Here is a 20,545-nt window from a genome sequence, read left to right as displayed (position 1 = left end):
CAAGACCAATACTGGAACATTGACTCGAGGCCAGGAACAAAGAACTAGGTGGAGTTAAATAGAACAGCACCTAACGACTTAACCTCGTCACCTGAGGAAGGAAACTCAGAAGCCGCAGCCCCACTCACATCCACCAAAGGAAGCTCATGGACAGAACCAGCCAAAGTACCACTCATGACCACAGGAGGGAGCCTGACCACAGAATTCACAACAATCAATAGTAAAAAGTTGGTCACACAGGGTTAATAGCTGCCTTAAAGGGACACTGTCACCTGAATTTGGAGGGAACAATCTTCAGCCATGGAGGCGGGGTTTTGGGGTTTTTGATTCACCCTTTCCTTACCCGCTGGCTGCATGCTGGCCGCAATATTGGATTGAAATTCATTCTCTGTCCTCCATACTACACGCCTGCGCAAGACAAGATTGCCTTGTGCAGGCGTGTACTACGGAGGACAGAGAATGAACTTCAATCCAATATTGCAGCCAGCATGCAGCCAGCGGGTAAGGAAAGGGTGAATCAAAAACCCCAAAACCCCGCCTCCATGGCTGAAGATTGTTGCCTCCAAATTCAGGTGACAGTGTCCCTTTAATGGAGTGCATCACACCGCGATCCATTAACCCTGGCACTAACCCTGTGTGAGGGCTGACTGGAGGGGAGTATGGAGCGGGCACTGACTGCGGGGAGGAAGGAGCAGCCATTTTGCCGGCGGACTGTGCCCGTCGCTGATTGGTCGAGGCAAAACACCCACGACCAATCAGTGACTTGGATTTCCATGACAGACAGAGGCCGCGACCAATAAATATCCGTGACAGACAGGAAGACAGACGGAAGTGACCCTTAGACAATTATATAGTAGATTGCTCAGCAGTGGTTTTCGTTTTGCAACTCTGCCATGCAGGCTATTTTTGCCCAGTCTTTCTTATGGTGGAGCCATGAACATTGACCTTAACAGGCACCTCTTCAGACTCTGAGAGCCAAATGTCAGCTGTGATGTTTGCTGAACAGCCTGTGGCGATTGCGTGCCCAGCTCCTATGTGCACAAAATCGCCAGGGCATATCCAAACTTCTAAGGCTGGGACGTTAAGGGTTTAAAAGGAATGTGTTACCAGGATTCTGCTATGTAATCTGATTACAACATAATGTAGGAGTTGAGACACTGATCCAAATGATGTCACTTACTGTGCTGTTTTTTGCTGTTTTAATACAATCTATCAATGTGTTATCAGCACGATATTAGGATTATAGGACAACTGGCCTCATGTCTGCTAGTCCAACCACTTCCCCAGCACTGGTTATCATCTCTCTCTGTCACGGTGCAAAGTAGAAACGCTAGCAAATACAATAATCAAAAAGCAAGTTCTATTGTCAAAGGCCGAGAGCATGGTTCAATTATTTAACTCTCCAATTAAGTCAGTACAGTACAATAACTGGTGCAATACTCCAAACAGAGCATATTAAAAACCAGCAAAAGGAAGTACCAATGACACACAAAAAAAATATAACCTTTATTAAATAATTTACACAAACAATCAAGGTCACTTAAAGTGTAGTAGGAAATTCAAAATAATGTTGAATATTTTGAATTTCTTATTACACTTTGTGACCTTGTTTGTGTAAATTTAATAAAGGTTATGTTTTATTTTTTGGTGTCATTGGTACTCCTTTTGTTGGTTTTCAACTAGAAACACTCTCAGCAGCCCCACACTTGCCCCCTAGTTATTTAGTTAGAATATTGACTTTATACAGTAAGTATACTAAATGATATATCCCTGGAATCGAGGTCTCTCTCTTACACATATTGCTGTCAGATTATATAGCAAAACCCTGCTGACAGATTGCCTTAAATCAGTCAAATCTGCACACAGCATATATAGAAAATGTGCATGCAAGTCTACATTATGTATTACAGTTCTGAAAAGAGTTTGACAATAATCGAGCAGCCTGCCAATATTAGAAGAATATGGTTTACTCATCACACTGCCCACCGGGGCTCACTATCATATGTTTCAAAAGCTTTCGAAGCAATTGGACATCTTTCAAGAGCCAGAAAGTCATGTTATTGGTTTAATGGACAGACTCCCTTTTGTTGAATGAAGCTCTGACTGCTAGAAATATATTGTAAAGTTAATCAGAGCAGAGTTTTGAACCCATTTAGATTTTCAGAATAAAAATTGCAGATTAGACATGCAATTTCAATAGATGGTGGAAAAGGAGCATCTGGAATCTAAAGAAAATCACAGAAAGCCAAAGTTCTGTTTCACAAAGAAATAAAGTCCGCTACTTGTGCACGCTGTGCAGGTGCGTTATTTCCTGCCTAGGAAGCGCAGCTTACACAATTGAGCATAAGCCTGACTTTCCCCAAATTGCTATGGATGACCTTATGCCCCTTACAAACCCTTCTAATAAAAAGCCTGGAACGAGATTTTGGCTTTGAGCTGTATATATATTTATACAGGGTATTGGCCTCTCCTGATGACACTTTTTTTCCTGTGTAGATAAACAATAATAATATAGAAGAGTCTGCCGTACAGGTAAATATAATTACTGCGGATTTATTATTATATACAGTGGCTTTATCCTGTTTGCCCGGCTAGCAAATAATATAACTGAATGCGATAATGGAGTTCAAGACGGTGCAGACAATTTCTACATGGATAAGCATAAACCAAGCTGTTCTTGAATGTGAGAATTTGCTATCTTCTGGGTAGAGCGTTTGTCGTAGACCCCAAAGAAAATTCAGTCACCTTTATAAATACCCCATTTATTGAAATCAGTACTGTGATTTAGTTATAGAGCATGTAATTTCAGTCATGGCAGACTTTTCTCTATCTTGTGCATTCTCCATCCATCTTACAAGGATGCCTACTTCCTCCAGGCCAACAATTTATTTTCAGCTTACAGTGGGTACGGAAAGCATTCAGACCCCTTTAAATTTTTCACTCTTTTTCATTGCAGCCATTTGGTAAATTCAAAAAAAGTTAATTTTCTCACATTAATGTACACTCTACACTGTTGACTGAAAAAAAACACACAAATGTAGAAATTTTTGCAAATTTATTAAAAAAGAAAAACTGAAATATCACATGGCCATAAGTATTCAGACCCTTTGCTTAGTATTGAGTAGAAGCACCTTTTGAGCTAGTACAGCCATGAGTCTTCTTGGGAATGATGCAACAAGTTTTTCACACCTGGATTTGGGGATCCTCTGCCATTCTTCCTTGCAGATCCTCTCCAGTTCCGTCAGGTTGGATGGTGAACATTGTTGGACAGCCATTTTCAGGTCTCTTCAAAGATGCTCAATTGGTTTAGGTCAGGGCTCTGTCTGGAACAGTCAAGAATGGTCACAGAGTTGTTCTGAAGCCACTCCTTTGTTGTCTTATCTGTGTGCTTTGCGTCATTTTCTTATTTGAAGGTGAACGAGATTTTCATCCAGGATATCTCCGTTCTTGGCCGCATTCATGTTTTCTTCATTGACAGCCAGTCGTCCTGTCCCTGCAGCTGAAAAACACCCCCATAGCATGATGCTGCCACCATCATGTTTCACTGTTGAGATTGTATTGGTCAGGTGATGAGCAGTGCCTGGCTTTTCCCACACACACCGCTTAAAAAAATCACCAAAAAGGTCTGTCTTCATCTCATCAGACAAGGGAATCTTATTTCTCATAGTCTGGGAGTCCTTCATGTGTTTTTTAGCAAACTCTATGCAGGCTTTCATATGTATTGCACTGAGGAGAGGCTTCCAACAGGCCCCTCTGCCATAAAGGCCCGACTGGTGGAGGGCTGCAGTGACAGCTGGCTGTGTGGAACTTTCTCCATCTTCCTATTGCATCTCTGGAGCGCAGCCACAGTGATCTTGGGGTTCTTCTTTCCCGCTCTCACCAAGGCTCTTCTCCCACGATTGGTCAGTTTGGCTGGACGGCCAGGTCTAGGAAGACTTCTGGTGGTCCCAAACTTCTTCCATTTAAGGATTATGGAGGCCACTGTGCTCTTAGTAACCTTGAGTACTGCAGAAATTCTTTTGTAACCTTGGCCAGATCTGTGCCTTGCAACAATTCTGTCTCAGCTCCTGGACCAGTTCCTTTGACCTCATGATTCTCATTTGGTCTGACATGCGCTGTGAACTGTGAGGTCTTCTATAGACAGGTGTGTGCCTTTCCAAATCAAGTTCTATCAGTTTAATTAAACTCAGCTTGACTCCAATGAAGGAGTAGAACCATCTCAAGGAGGATCACAAGGAAATGGACAGCATGTGACTAAAGGTACCTTCACACTAAACGATATCGCTAGCGATCCGTGACGTTGCAGCGTCCTCGCTAGCGATATCGTTCAGTTTGACACGCAGCAGCGATCAGAATCCTGCTGTGATGTCGTTGGTCGGGGCTAGAAGGCCAGAACTTTATTTGGTCGCTGGCTCTCCCGCTGACATCGCTGAATCGGCGTGTGTGACACCGATTCAGCGATGTCTTCGCTGGTAACCAGGGTAAACATCGGGTTACTAAGCGCAGGGCCGCGCTTAGTAAATCGATGTTTACCCTGGTTACCATCCTAAAAGTAAAAAAAACAAACGCTTCATACTTACCTTTAGCTGTCTGTCCTCCGGCACTGTGCTTTCCTGCACTCACTGTGAGCACAGCGGCCGGAAAGCAGAGCGGTGACGTCACCGCTCTGCTTTCCGGCCGCTGTGCTCACAGCCAGTACAGAGAAGCAGAGCGCCGAGGACAGACAGCGGAAGGTAAGTATGAAGCGTTTGTTTTTTTTTACTTTTAGGATGGTAACCAGGGTAAACATCGGGTTACTAAGCGCGGCCCTGCGCTTAGTAACCCGATGTTTACCCTGGTTACCGGCATCGTTGGTCGCTGGAGAGCGGTCTGTGTGACAGCTCTCCAGCGACCAAACAGCGATGCTGCAGCGATCCGGATCGTTGTCTGGATCGCTGCAGCGTCGTTTAGTGTGAAGGTACCTTTACATATGAGTGTCTAAGCAAAGGGTCTGAATACTTATGACCATGTGATATTTCAGTTTTTCTTTTTCTAATAAATTTGCAAATAATACTACATTTTGTTTTTTCAGTCAAGATGAAGTGCAGAGTGACAATTAATGTGATGTGAGATAGCCCTACCTGAGAGGATTGGGGGACACTCGCTTGGCAACGGGATTAAAGCACTCATGCACGTTTTCTCACAAAAACAGTCTATCCGGTTTATTAAACATTAGTGATGAGCAAATATACTCGTTACTTGAGATTTCCCGAGCACGCTCGGATGTCCTTCGAGTATTTTTTTAGTGCTCGGAAATTTAGTTTTTATTGCTGCAGCTGAATGATTTACATCTGTTAGCCAGCATAAGTACATGTAGGGATTCCCTAGCAACCAGGCAACCTCCACATGTAGTTATGCTGGCTAACAGATGTAAATCATTCAGCTGCGGCAATAAAAACTAAATCTCAAAGCACTAAAAAATACTCCAAGGACACACGAGCGTGCTCAGGAAATCTCGAGTAACGAGTATATTCGCTCATCACTATTAAACATCATAAACTGCAACACGATCAGTTCATTATTTACATCAATGGAACATCATAAGCACTGACAGTCTGTTCCAATAGCAGATACTTCTATGCCCGTAACCCCATTTATCTGGAGTTACCTTACAGGAGCTCCTGCTCCACATACGGACTCCTGTCAGTCCTGGTTCCCAGGGAAGCTGCTGAACTGGAATCACTGTCCTTGTGACCAGGGCACTTCAGATAGTCCAGACCCGCAGTCGGAACTGTAGCTTCCCCAACACAGTAGGCATCACAGGCTCTGCAGATACGGACTCTCCGTGCGCTATTCAGGAAGTCAAGTTCCAGGCACTTCCAACAAACATGCTCTCAGTCCATGGCCTCACCATGTGCTTCCAGAAATCCAGTCCACTCCAGGACATTCCAACACAGACCATCCATGACTTTACACACTGACCATTCCAGTGCATACACTCTGAACATGTGACCCAAACCCTGGTCACATTATGTACCTGTAACCACCCCCATAGGTGGGAGGTGTGTGTGGTTAGCCAGTCCAGCCCAGCTCATCGACTAACCCTGCAAGCCTCCCTTTTAACTATACAAATACTTGTGGGACTACAGGTTTCAGAACGACAATACTACAGGCTTACAGCGCAGACTCCCTCTGCGACACATATCGGCAATCATACCAGACACTTTCATTATCTCTAGTACAGATACGCCTCTATCATTATCCTGAGGAGCACATACAGCGCCCCCCTGGCTGTAACATGGGTCACTGCATCACAGTGAAAAAAAAAATGAACTTTTTTGAATTTACCAAATGGCTGCAATGAAAGAGTGAAAAATACTCTATGTACCCACTGTATATTAAAATACATTTTCCTGCACTATTCCATACAGTTACTATTATTGCAGCATCTCTCTGTCTCTATGATGAGGAACATTTTGTGGTACCATTTTAATCAGTGGCAACATAACAATGCCTGTAGTTTACTTGGCAAAATCACGCTGACAGGTTCGCTTTAAAGTGGAACTGTCACCAGATTTCACAATGCAAACTGCATTTCTTACTAATTAGATTTTAGACTTGATGAAGCCGGTGTATTTACTTTGAAATCCATGTCAGAATGGCTTTTTATTACGGTACTTTTTATAAACGTTTAACTCAATCTCTGATGGTCTTTCTTTAGGATAGGCCACCAATGTGTGATTGAAAAATTCTGGCCTGTCGGAGGCTAGCCAGCTCAATGAAGTGGCAGCAGTGCTCCATCCGGAGCTGTGTTCCCTGCACTGTTTATGAATGATTGTGCTTGGTACAGAAGCGGTCCCTATAAGGACCCCTTCATTGTGCCGATTATAAACGGTAGGCAGACCCCCACCAGTGAAATAGTAAAGGCATATTGAAAGTCTTCAGTATTTGAGATTGATGATCTCCTTTTAAATATGATGTAGTAGCCGATCATTTATACATTTTTCAAGTAACACTGTAAATCTTACAAAGTCAGTCCGGAAATTACTCTGGCGATTTGTAGTTTTTAATACCACACATTAGAAGGTGACCGCCTATTGCTGCTGCTCTAGCATAGAGGCCGAACATGCTCTGTTGCTAATATACTACTGTATGCATTATTTACAGTGAGTAAGCTGTGAGCTCGGGACTGCTCTCTTGATAACAGCCACCTCTGGTCATCACTTTTTCATATATTCTCCCCTTTCTGTGTTCCTAAGTTGATTGCCCCCGGTGAGAGCTCTGACAGTGCTCCAGCCATTCTTCTACACTGACAGGAGTCGTCAGCTGCTGAGCCCCTACGTTCTGCTACACACAAGGGATTGATATGCTTGCCATAGTGGCTTATTACAATCCCAGTGCTTTCAATGGTGCAGGGGAAGACAGAGGCCTTATATAGGAGCACCAAAGCAAACCGTGTCATGATGATGGTCGCCTGAACCGAAGAAGAGTGCCAGCCCCCCAGCAATCGGGAAGGTGGCTGGCTGGGGAACAGAAACTCTCACGAAGCTTCAAGATGAGAACAACCCTTTAACAAGAATATGTCAACAGGTTTTTTTTTCTGTATGCTCTAAAACAGCAGGAGATAGAGGCTGAAACACAGAATTCAGGGATGTATCACTTGCCAAGGTACATGCTGCTGTTTACTAAGGCCTCTTTCATACTTCCATCTTTTTCCTCCCTTCGAAATTCTAGAGATTTCTGAAAAACAGGATCCTGCAAATTTTTCTGCAAGATCCTGTTTTTTCCCATAGACTTGTATTCGCGACGGATCCAGTGCACAATGGATGAAACGGATGGCCATCCGTCACAATCCGTTCGAAAATATCGGTTTGTCGTGTGGAGAAAACGTTCGGAGGAATGTTTTTGTGTTTTTTTTCTGCACGTCGGAAAATCGCTCAGCGACGGGTCCTGCGCTGTACGTCGTTGGCTATTATGGAAGCCTATGGATGCAGGATCCGTCGCTGACCGTCACACACTGGTAGCCAGCGACATATCCCGTTTTTTTAGTTCTGAGCACGTCTCTCTCTGCCTCTCTCTTCCTGTCTCTCTCTCTCTCTATCGAATTTTATGAAATTCACGTACTACCAAATTCGACGCATCTGTCAGGTTACATCCGTTTGCCAATCTTTTTTCAACGTCCGTCGATACGTCGCGCCCACGCATTATGAAGGACATCTCAAGACGGAAGTGTGAAAGAAGCCTAACTGTGAAGGATTTATCACTAAGAGATTAACATTGCTGACTGGCCCTGCAACTAAGCAGCTCACTGTCTATGGTCTTTGTACACAGAGAGCCTGGTGTGGGCGGGGTTAGCTTCCTCAGCTCTGCTTCATTCTAAATCTAACAGCTCTGTGTCAGAACTGCTGCACCCAGTAATCTAAGTGACACATTGTTGGATTCAGCTTCACTTTTCCTACATCAGGCTGCTCTCAGATGAGGTAGCAAAAACCTACTGACAGAATTAATTAGAAAAGTTTCTTAAAGGGAATGCATGTAAAGTTTTCTGTTTTTTACACTCCATCTGCAGTATTTTTTGTTAAATAAAAAAGGATATGTTCTACTGTAAAGGAATCTGTTGATAAATGATTCCATTACTGCAGAAACCTGCTGCCGATTTGTGTTTTGTTCATGATGAAATGTAACTTCTATTTCATCACAAGCTCTGTTTTGTTTTTTGTATATTTGATTTCTTTTGGACCTAATGCCCCCATCAGCCATACTTCTCTCTGACCGCACATCTGCACATTTGTATAGGGTTTCTTCCCAGTTAAACACAAGTAGTAAATGGTAGAAAGTGCTGTGTTCTGTGATTGATGGATGTGTACATTACTGTCTTAATCACAGTGGCTGTTCTAGTGATCTTTGCTGGTGGTCTTAGTCTTTGACATGAGATGTGTATACAGACTCATTTATAGTATATATTATTCCTAAGAATATTATCTAAGTTTATGAATGAAAAGAAAAACTTTTAGCTATTTTAATTTGTCACCTTAGAAAAGCTTATCACATGATGTATAGACCCCAAATACATTAGAAACTGTTAGGGTACCGTCACACAGTGCAATTTTCATCGCTACGACGGTACGATCCGTGACGCTCCAGCGTCGTAACAATATCGCTCCAGCGTCGTAGACTGCTGTCACACTTTGCAATCTACGACGCTGGAGCGATAATTTCATGACGTATGTGCGATGTAGAAGCCGTTGGTTACTATGCGCACATCGTATACGATATATGTTACACCATGCAATCATGCCGCCACAGCGGGACACTAGACGACGAAAGAAAGTTTCAAACGATCTGCTACGACGTACGATTCTCAGCGGGGTCCCTGATCGCAGGAGCGTGTCAGACACTGCGATCTCGTAACTATATCGCTCGAAAGTCACGAATTGTGCCGTCGTAGCGATCAAAATTGCACTGTGTGACGGTACCCTTAGCCAAACAATTGTCTGGGCGACCACGATCTCTCCCGGCTCCCCCATACACATGAACATTCATCTCATCTAAGCGCTCAGGTATTCTCTATGATTGCGCCGTAGACACTTTCCTCCGGCCATGGATATTCTTCAGGAGCACAAAAGGTTCTCCTCCCCAACATAATCTGTCATAGGAGGGTAAGTAGACCCCAGTACACATTAGACTGCCTATATTGTGTGTTCAACTGACTTTTTCTATACCAGACGAGCAATTTAAGATGCAGAATATGGAATAACTTACATTGTAATATGAAATGCAACAAATCACCCATAACCAAGGTATGAAGGTGGAGTCTATAGCATAATCCCCTGCTTTCCACCTTCCGTCCTCCCTACTCTCTATCTTTTTTTTTTTTTTAATGATGATTAGTTTTTTAGTTTTGGCAGAACCTTCCATCTATTTTTTTATAAGTGGGATCTCAAATAGACATTGTGATCTATTAGTAGAACATGCAATCATTGATGGATCCCTGATGATCACTCAGGCAGAGTTGAAGCATTGTACCACTTCTACGTGTGCCAACTTGCCAAACTTTCTCAGAAGGCTGGTGGTTCCATTTTACTTAATGGTGAATTATGAGCACTGGGTTCCTTAATTCAGCAATGAAATCCATATATATCATCTCTTATTACCTGTTAAGTATAAGTTTACTCATTATTTTCCTGCTTCTATAGAACCTTATGTACATATATGCTGCCTTGAGTACTTTCCTATAAAGTTTTGCAATCCATTTTTGTACATTGTACATCTGGGTTTATTGTGTGGCAGATCTCGTGACCGGCTTCCTCCACAACTTCACGTGTCTGTGACAGATCTCAGCGCAGATGTTTGGTTCCCGTAATGAAATCTGATCCGTGATTCTGTGTTCTGTAACGATTGGCTTCCCAAGCACCGAGTTAAACCGAGCCTTGCATAATAACAGACACAAAACTCGGATGTTAAAGATTAAAAATAGTTTAATGAAGTCCCACTAGCTTTCTGTGAGCGTGAAGCGCAATTATACATTTCTTTCATATTTCCCAAATCCTAATAAATTTAGAATAATATGCCTTTTTTATGAAGGGTTTTAATATAATACAGGATAATGCCAGTGGAAGGCAGCAATAAAATATTGTACAATTTTCATGAGCCTAGTGGTGTTAAAATGTGGGCCTGCCGAGTAGCCGAAGGAAATGGAAATAGACCAGATTGGATGAAGGCTGTATGTAACAACGACCTGGGAAAAAATGTAAGCGAGACCTAGGAGCCAACTACAAAAGTTTTAAGTCACCGGCGCCAATATTCAAAACTGGCTCCAGACTCAACTGAAGGCTGATTCACAAATCTAGCTGTGTGTAATGTATAAGAAATCTATCTGTAGTTGTGTGTAGTGTTGCCCACTTCAGTAGAGCGCGTTCCCTCAGAAAGACACTGCAGCACCAAACCTAAACGTCTGTCTCTACTGGGAAGAATGTCTGTGGTGGTGCTTGTAGCTTTCTCCATTGGTTTCTCTAAACCAAGAACAAAGCAGGATATGCTCTCCACAATCTGACTGACTGGTTCTTCTGGGATTGATGGAACTTCATGCTGACCGCATGAGCGGCAGATAGCCACCAGTCACCACAGCCAATTTATTAGTCCCCATGGTGACCTTGACGGTGGGCAATATAGATATAGAAGCTGCTGAAATCTTTCCTGTCTTCAAAATTTTCTACGAAGTTGTATTAGTCTGCAGCTAAGATTGTTTACTACAGATAGGATAGACATTACAAATTAACAAAACCATAGTCTGTGTGGGCAGTATAGGTGTTAGCTGGGAACCTGACAGCTTGCCCAGGTGCCCTCGAACCGCCACCATTTATTTATCATGTTAATACCATCCCTAATAATTCTATTTTATTCTCTAATAGTTTTTTGCAATGTGCAAAAATCAGTTTTATAACACTGCTGGTGGTATGCTGATTAGTGATTGACTAGTCATGGTGGCATTGTTTTCACCCAGACTTGTCCTCCCACTAGTCATGTTATAACGCCTCTCAGGGCATGAGTAGCAAAATTTACAAGAGCTGCATCACTGATGACTTTTTTCCAAATCTCTGCCTCCCTGACACTGCGCAGGAAGTGCGCCCCCTAGCTTTATCTGTGTACTACACACACCCCAGCGGTGACATAAGGCTCAGCCAGCTGTAATGGCAATCTGAGCACTACATAAATGCTTTGTTAAAGGTTGACGGAGTCCTATTCCACCGCTGTTTCCCTTGGCATTCACAGAGCGCTGATGAAGCTTACACTTGGCTTACTGCGCTTTGCCAGGGAGGCAGAGCTTTATAAACACTCCCCTCTTGCAAATCATGTTACTCACATTGACAGGGGCAGATAACATGAGTAATCAGTTGATTAGAACAGTCTTCATGTATTGGTCCCTTTATTTTTCTTTTGTAAAATTGATCGTAAAATATTCTGTATAAAAAAATGTCCTGATTCATCAAAGTCCGTGCACTTGCATGAAAAACTTCAAAAAGTCATATCCTTTTGGCACAACTCCAGGCTTTGCTAACATATTACGACTTTTGGCATGTTCACTTCTAACTCCATTTTTGCCCAGCTCTGACAAAGTGGGCGGGTTAAGAGCTTGGCGACCACTCTTGTCAGACTCACGCTGAGACGTGGCGTTCACTACGCCATAAATCTTATTCCTGCAGGAAGTGGAGGAGGATTTTTGGCAAGACATACATTCTTTCACATACCTCTAACCCCTTTTCATGAATCGGGAGCGTCTGACTCCAGCACCCCTCCTCATCTAGACCGGTGTGAATGCCAGACTTGATGAATCGGGGCCAAAAGTGTATATATTTTTGATGTGCTAGATCTGACTTTTTGGATTGTGCTATATTCTGTGCATCTGGCAGGTGATTGACTAAAGCAAATAGAGCTACGTAGAATCCTACAATGTTAGAATTGGAAGGGACCTCCAGGGTCATCGTGTCCAACCCCCTGGTCAATGCAGGATTCACTAAACCATCTGACCGATGTCTGTCCAGCTTCTGAAGACTTCCATTGAAGGAGAACACACCAGCTCTCGTGGCAGCCTGTTCCACTCATTGATCACCATGAGCATTATTGATACCAGTCATACCCTGACAGACACTATTGTAAGTCAGTAGGGCCCATTGTTAACTGGTGGCATTCCCTGTATCATCAATCCATGGATGGTCAATGAAAGTTGCCAACCTCAGAACTGTCAATCGGTCACATGCTGATCATCACTTTATTATTGTACATGTATTTTTGTAAACTGACAAATTATTGGTCTATGTGACAAATGCCCTCAAACCTTCTGAGGTTTCAAGACCTCTTTCGCATAATCTAGTGTATATTGTTATATTACGTGTTGTATTTGGACTGCTGAGTTTGTAACATGCTTTTTATCCAATGTGAAACTATGACTTGAACTGTGCCTAATGAGGTTTCCAATTGATCTTTGCTTTCTGCCTTTTCAGCTGCTGTTTGTTTCTTTCTTGTCTCCAAGTTCTAACACTCATTTAATTATCTCTGCTCCAGGGTAGACCCCATCCCTTATGACACTCCCAAACCAGCGGGCCACACGCGTTTTGTCTGCGTCTCTGACACACACTCCAGGACAGATGGGATCCAGATGCCATATGGGGACATCCTGCTGCACACAGGCGATTTCACAGAGCTGGGGCTGCCTTCCGAGGTTAAGAAGTTTAATGACTGGTTAGGTAAGGATCTGTCACTGCTCGCTGACCCCAATTAACCTCCATGTGGCCATCTCACTTATTGTCTCCTAATTAAATGTAAGCACTTGACTCTATCTGTGGTCTGCCTCTAACAACACTGATAAATATGCAATTACAGCCGAATTACCAGAAGGAAGTATCGGTTCTACTTTTTCCCTTTTGTGCTCATACTATTAAAGACACCAACAAAAATCTGATCTTGGCAGAAAAAAGATCAAAAGTTAAACTATATGAAAGCACCAGGCTGGATGTGTAAATGGCAGCTAAAGGGAACTCTATCCACTTATCGAAGATCATTGTCTGTGTTTCCTGTAATTTATAATAGGCGCATACTATAAAATAAGACACTGCTGTCAGAATAATATTTAGATATCTTATTTGCTATTTAATTTTATTTTACATTTTGTTTTTTTTTTGTTTGTTTTTTGCGTATATTCAAGATGTGTGAATGAGACATGAATGGCTGGCATCTAGCCACTGGAAATCCCATTACCTTTGCTCCAGATAACCCCTATTTGTGACAACATTTGTGTCATTTGTCATTAGACAGAGGCAAGACCTCATGGCAATTGCTTCTAGTAGATGCTGCCTATAAGGTGACTCCTCCAGTGGCGGATGATGAACGCTTCAGTGAGTGAGAAGAACACAAGCCTCAAAACAAGTGGTAGTGCCTCGGTAATTTATTAAGTTAGAAGCCCTTTCCCAGGGCATCTGCCTATTACAGTACATGAATTTTCCTCTTTCAGTTGATTTACTGGGTTGATGAACATATTGGGTGGATGAGCTGCTTCAGTGAGGAAGGTAGAAAATACCATCTGACGAATTCCTCATGCATAGAGGGATCCGTTAACACGGACCAACTGGATGAGCGATACGACCACTGATCAGTAAACCTTTACCAATCAGCGGTGATTTAGATGCTTGTTAACAAAGGCAGTCCAATGTGCACACAGTACACACAGGCTGCCATAGTTCTCAGCAGTGTGGCTTCTCTATACACCGGACAATGCACTGCCGAACCCTATTACATTTTGCGCTGCGCAAAAGGATCATTTCTCCCAATGAATGAGCATTGTTCTCATTCATCTGATAGTCAGCAGTTTGTGGAGACTGCATTATAATCATGAAGTTGGCACTTTTCAGGATGCCCATTCACAATTATCTTGCAGAATAAAAAACACAACGCTAAGTTCACAAGCGTAAAAAAAAAAAAATCCTATTTACCTACGTTAAAGAATTGCAATGTATGCTTAAAATTCAAATGCTACATAGTTGATCGCAGTATAATGTCTCCATCCTGGGCCCCTTCCAGTAATGTACAGTGAGGAAAATCCATGTTTGACACTGCCAATTTTCCAAGTTTTCCCACATACAAAGAATGGAGAAGGTCTGACATTTTTATAGAATGTACAATTCAACTGTGAGAGACAGAATCTAATAATAAAAACCAGAAAATCACATTGCATGATTTTTAAATACGGTAATAATGTATTTGATCTCCTACCAACCAGCAAGAATTCTGTCTCTCACAGACCTGTTAGTTTTTCTTTTAGAAGCCACCTACTCTGCACTCATTGCCTGTCTTAATTGCACCTGTTTGAACTTTTTACCTGTATAAAAGACACCTGTCTGCTTAGTCAATCACACTCCAACCTCTCCACCATGGTCATCAGCAAAGAGCTATGTAATGACACAAGGGACGAAACTGTAGACCTACACAAGGCTGGGATGGGCTACAGGACAATAAACAAGGAGCTTGGTAAGAAGGCAACAACTGTTGGCACAATTATTAGGAAATGGAAACAACACAAGATGACTGTCAGAAAGGTCAGGAATTAGCCCAGAACTGCACTGGAGGACCTGGTCAATGACCAGAAGAGAGCTGGTACTACAGTCTCAAACATTATTAGTAATACACTACATCATTATGGATTAAAATCCTGCAGGGTATTCAAGGTACCCCTGCCTACGCCAGCACATGTCCAGGCCCACTATCTGGATGATCCAGAGGAGGCATGGGAGAAGGTCATGTGGTCAGATGAGACCAAAATAAAACTTCTTGGCTTCAACTCCACTTGACATATTTGGAGGCAGAAGGATGAGTACAACCCCAAGAACACCATCCCAAAATGGTGGGGAAAACCTAATACTTCGGGGGTGCTTTTCCGCAAAGGGGACAGGACTTCTGCACCACATTGAAGGGAGGATGGATGGCATCATGTATTGCAAGATTTTGACCAACAACCTATTGAAGATGGGTCTTTCCTGGGTCTTCCAGCATGACAATGACCCGAAACACAGACAGGGCAACTAAGAAGTGGCTCCATAAGAAGCTTTTCAAGGTCCTGGAGTGGCCTAGCCAGTCGGCAGCCCTGAACCCAATAGAAAATCTTTGGAGGGAGGTAAAACTGTGTTGCCCAGTGACAGCCCTGAAACCTGAAATATCTGGAGAAGATCTGTATAGAGGAGTGGACCCAAATTCCTGCTGTAATATGTGCAAGCTTGGTCAAGAACTACAGGAAACGTCTGAACTCTGTGATTACAAACAAACATTTATGTACCACATATTAAGTTATGTTTTTCTGTTGTATCACATACTTATTTCATGCAATAAAATGCTAATTAATTATGTAAAAATCATACAATGTATTTTTGTGGATTTTTTTTAAATATTCTGTCTCACAGTTGAAGTGTACCTGCGATAAACATTACAGACCTCTGCATTGTTTGTTTGTGGGAAACCTTGCAATATCATCAAAATACTTATTTTCCCCTCTGTATGTCCACCATCCTGGTATAATGTGCCCCGTTCTGAGCTCCTTTCAATAATATATGTCCCCGATCCTGGCATTATATGCCCCATTCTGTGTTTCTTCTAGTAATAATGTCCCTGTTCTGTAGCTGTTCTCCACCAAATAGAAAAAAAACAAAACAATTGCTCCCTCTTCCATGACGTGCAGTGTCCTCTTCCAAGTCGGTGCAGAAGTCGTCAGCTGACTTGAGAGAGCAATTAATTGCACATGATGTCAGTTGCCAGCCTCCGATTGGCCGTCGGCGTGTATTGAAGTACAGGGACCTGGCCGGTCTCTGTGACGCTATACATGTTGGCTGAATGAGTGTCCTTGGCCTCGTAACCAGATAAAATGGCTGCTGGCATCAATAGGCCCCCCTCTCACAAGGGACTAGTCTGTCGCACTCTCTATCACCGCCATCTTTACACCCCTGTTTCCTTAAGGGATTGGAGTTTCCCCATTTGTTTATCCCCTTTCCGTCATCAGGTGTATATTTACACCGATGTCTGACTTTGTCCCTTTGATGTGGGCTCACCGACGGAGCCCACATCTTTCCTGGGACATATCAGCTGTTTTGAACAGCTGACATGTGCCCACAATATCCGCAGGTGGAATTGCGATCCACCCGTGGTTATTAACCAGTTAAATGCCCCTGTCAAACCCTGGAAATCCGCCCAACGGTGACCCCTCTTAACATGATCGCAGGTCACCGGTGTATTGGCATGACAACCGGAGGTCTCCTGGACACCGCTATGGTTGTCAGTGCCGGCTTGCTTTGAGCACCACCCAGTGGTCGGTACTCATAGCAAGTAATTCTGCTACATAGAGGCGATCTGATCATCTCCTCTATGTAGCAGAGCCAATCAGGTTATGGCAGCTTCTAGTCTTCCATGGAGACTATTGAAGCATGCCAAAAGTTAAAAAAAATAAAAATAAAGTAAAAAAATATTAAAAGTTCAAATCACCCCATCCCCCCATTCAAAGTAAAACGATAAAAAAAAATCAAACCTACACATATTTGGTACGTTCAGAATCTCCTGATCTATCAATATAAAAAAGGATTAACCTCATCGCTAAACCACGTAGCTAGAAAAAAAGTAAAAATGCCAGAATTATGTGTTTTTGGTCACGGGCGATTTAAAAGAACGTATCTGCACGAATATACTATAAAAAAAAAAAAGTCAGCTTGGCACACAAAAAATAAGCCCTCACCCAACCCGAGATCACGAAAAATGGAGACGCTACGGGTATCGGAAAATGGCACAATTTTTTCTTTTTTGTGGGGGGGGAGGGGGTAATTTTTTTTTTTCACCACTTAGATAAAAAAGTACCTAGACATGTTTGGTGTCTATGAAAAACAAGTCCTCACATGGCAATATTGACCGAAAAATAAACACGTTATGGCTCTGAGAAGAAGGGGAGCAAAAAACTAAAACGTAAAGCCAAAAAAAGCTCCTGGGGTGAAGAAGTTAAATTGGCTTGAGTTATTAGATAGATATTACGTTTATAAAACCGCACAATATGTTGGTACATAGACAGCCTTTGGCTTTCTAGAACAGAACTTTTGGGGCTTTGTGCCTTCTTACAGGCGCCATGCAAATGCCTCTGCCATGTTTCCTTGCAGAGTATGCAGCTAGTCAGCATGTAGTACTATAACACTACATTTATAGAGCCTAGTGTTGTCATCATTACATTTGCGTGAATTCTATCTAAACATGAGAAAGGTATTTTCTAAATGCTATTTGCTGAGGAGAAAAAATATAAAGCTGCAACAATATGGTTACCTCACACTAAAGCGTTGCTCCACCGAGAGTTCTGAGAGCCTTAAGCATATTGTGATATTTTGTGTGATATTTTGTGCAATATGGTCACTTGGCTTGGACTACAATATTAACTGTGCTCACCCACAAGGTATCTCCTCCATTCTTATTCCGGATTCCTTATCCTTCCACCTCCTGCTTTCTAATACAGCCAGGTGGCCATTAAAGTTTTCATTTTGCCAACATGTTATACGGATTAGCAGCTGTGACTAAGACACTTGTTACAGCCACTGATCATTATGACCTAAGACCTGGATCAGTGTCCAAGCCAAGAATAGTTTGCTGGACCTTTACATGCTCTGTTCGTTCTTTGCATAGTGGAAAGTAAAAATAAAAACATTGTCATGGAGTGGCATACACCGTTATTGGTTCCTTCTTCAAGGCCATGAAACCTTATCAGACAGGCAGTAGTATGAGGTCATCCTGCGAGGACTTTCCTAGTAAACTCACTACCGGTCTAGTAATGGTGGAGTCTGTAAATTGAGGATATTCCGTTAATGCTGGAGATAATGTGCTGCTGAATTACTGTAACGGTCTAACAAGCTTTACTGCATCTCATAGAGGTAGAAGCCCCTTAAAGTTTTGCATTCTCCTGGTCCTCCATACGGACGTCTAAGAAAAGACTCTTAATATCAAACTCGCAGAAACTATAAAGCAGCACACAGAGTCCCTAGTGGTCCGTGTTGTAGAATCTGTAAGGACCCCTCTCTGTTCTGTATTGTCTCTGTAGGGCAGGTTCACACGAGCCTTTTAAAAAATCTGTCCATTTCATCCAGAAAAGTGGGACAATTTTTTTCTCGCTTGTCACCTGTGTGCAATGTGTATGCAGTCCTTTTTTATAGCAGCAGCTATTTATCTTTTACAAGACCACTTAGTTTCCTAAGTTACAAAATGTTATTCTTAAAAATCGGATGCCACACTCTATCGAATCCAATTTTTTCTCTTTTCTTACAGACCCATAGACTTAACGTGTGAGTCTCCTCCGATTTACAGAAGATGCTAGTGCATGCTGAGAATTTTTTCCCATCCACATTCGGTCTGTGCCCCATTGAGTAATATTGGTCTGAGTGCTGTCTGTTTTTTCCACGGATAGCACTCGGATCAAAAAATGTGGTCGTGGGACCGAGCCCTAAATACTATACTGTCCCCTAGAATCAATGGAGACCTAACCACATAACATCAGAAACATGCAGAAGGTCAGTATGGATCCATAACGGGATATGTGCAAGACGCTGGTCAATAATTCTGCCATGTGCACGAGCCCTTATGTAATGCATATTATTAGACGTGTGACCAGCATGATAATCCCCGGACGTTGGCATTAGGCTACATCCTAAATGGCACCTTCCAGGTGCGATGATCAAGGATGTGACCGATAGGATACCAAAGCTCTTCAGCTCCAAGGACGTCCACCCATTTCTTCTGATACATGTTGGCACCAATGACACGGCAAGGAAGGACCTACCAACAATCTGCAAGGACTTTGAAGAGTTGGGGAAGAAAGTAAAGGAACTGGATGCACAGGTAGTTTTTTCTTCTATCCTTCCAGTAGACGGGCATGGCACCAGGAGATGGAACAGGATCCTTGATGCAAACAACTGGCTAAGACGATGGTGCAGACAACAAGGATTTGGATTCCTGGACCACGGTGTGAATTACTGGTATGATGGACTCCTCGCCAGAGACGGACTACACCTCAACAAACCTGGGAAACACACATTCGCCAGAAGACTCGCTACACTCATCAGGAGGGCGTTAAACTAGAAGAAGAGGGGACGGGAAGAAAAACATTAGACTTGAACAAAGACGACCCAGGAAAATATACTCTGAAGGGAGGTAAGAACATTTCTAAAACAATCCACAGTGAGGAGATTGGAACAAAACAAAATCCTCTAAACTGCATGCTCGCAAACGCCAGAAGCCTGACAAACAAGATGGAAGAACTAGAAGCAGAAATATCTACAGGTAACTTTGACATAGTGGGAATAACCGAGACATGGTTAGATGAAAGCTATGACTGGGCAGTTAACTTACAGGGTTACAGTCTGTTTAGAAAGGATCGTAAAAATCGGAGAGGAGGAGGGGTTTGTCTCTATGTAAAGTCTTGTCTAAAGTCCACTTTAAGTGAGGATATTAGCGAAGGGAATGAGGATGTCGAGTCCATATGGGTTGAAATTCATGGAGGGAAAAATGGTAACAAAATTCTCATTGGGGTCTGTTACAAACCCCCAAATATAACAGAAAGCATGGAAAGTCTACTTCTAAAGCAGATAGATGAAGCTGCAACCCATAATGAGGTCCTGGTTATGGGGGACTTTAACTACCCGGATATTAACTGGGAAACAGAAACCTGTGAAACCCATAAAGGCAACAGGTTTCTGCTAATAACCAAGAAAAATTATCTTTCACAATTGGTGCAGAATCCAACCAGAGGAGCAGCACTTTTAGACCTAATACTATCTAATAGACCTGACAGAATAACAAATCTGCAGGTGGTCGGGCATTTAGGAAATAGCGACCACAATATTGTGCAGTTTCACCTGTCTTTCACTAGGGGGACTTGTCAGGGAGTCACAAAAACATTGAACTTTAGGAAGGCAAAGTTTGAACAGCTTAGAGATGCCCTTAATCTGGTAGACTGGGACAATATCCTCAGAAATAAGAATACAGATAATAAATGGGAAATGTTTAA

The 20,545-nt window shown here is 42.6% G+C and overlaps 1 protein-coding gene across 4 annotated transcripts in view; it reads left to right on the top strand.

Moving 5' to 3' along the window:
• Nucleotides 1–20,545, top strand: part of MPPED2 (metallophosphoesterase domain containing 2) — a 289,645-nt gene that overhangs the window by 64,877 nt on the left and 204,223 nt on the right. For all 4 annotated transcript variants that reach the window (XM_069740571.1, XM_069740572.1, XM_069740574.1 and 1 more), the window contains exon 3: nt 13,042–13,223. In XM_069740571.1, the coding sequence (XP_069596672.1) occupies nt 13,042–13,223 (182 nt within the window). The remainder of the gene's footprint in view (nt 1–13,041; nt 13,224–20,545) is intronic.

This window comes from Ranitomeya imitator, chromosome 9 (assembly GCF_032444005.1).
Source record: "Ranitomeya imitator isolate aRanImi1 chromosome 9, aRanImi1.pri, whole genome shotgun sequence".
NCBI lineage: Eukaryota > Metazoa > Chordata > Amphibia > Anura > Dendrobatidae > Ranitomeya > Ranitomeya imitator.
This window is presented reverse-complemented; position numbering and strand designations above follow the sequence as displayed.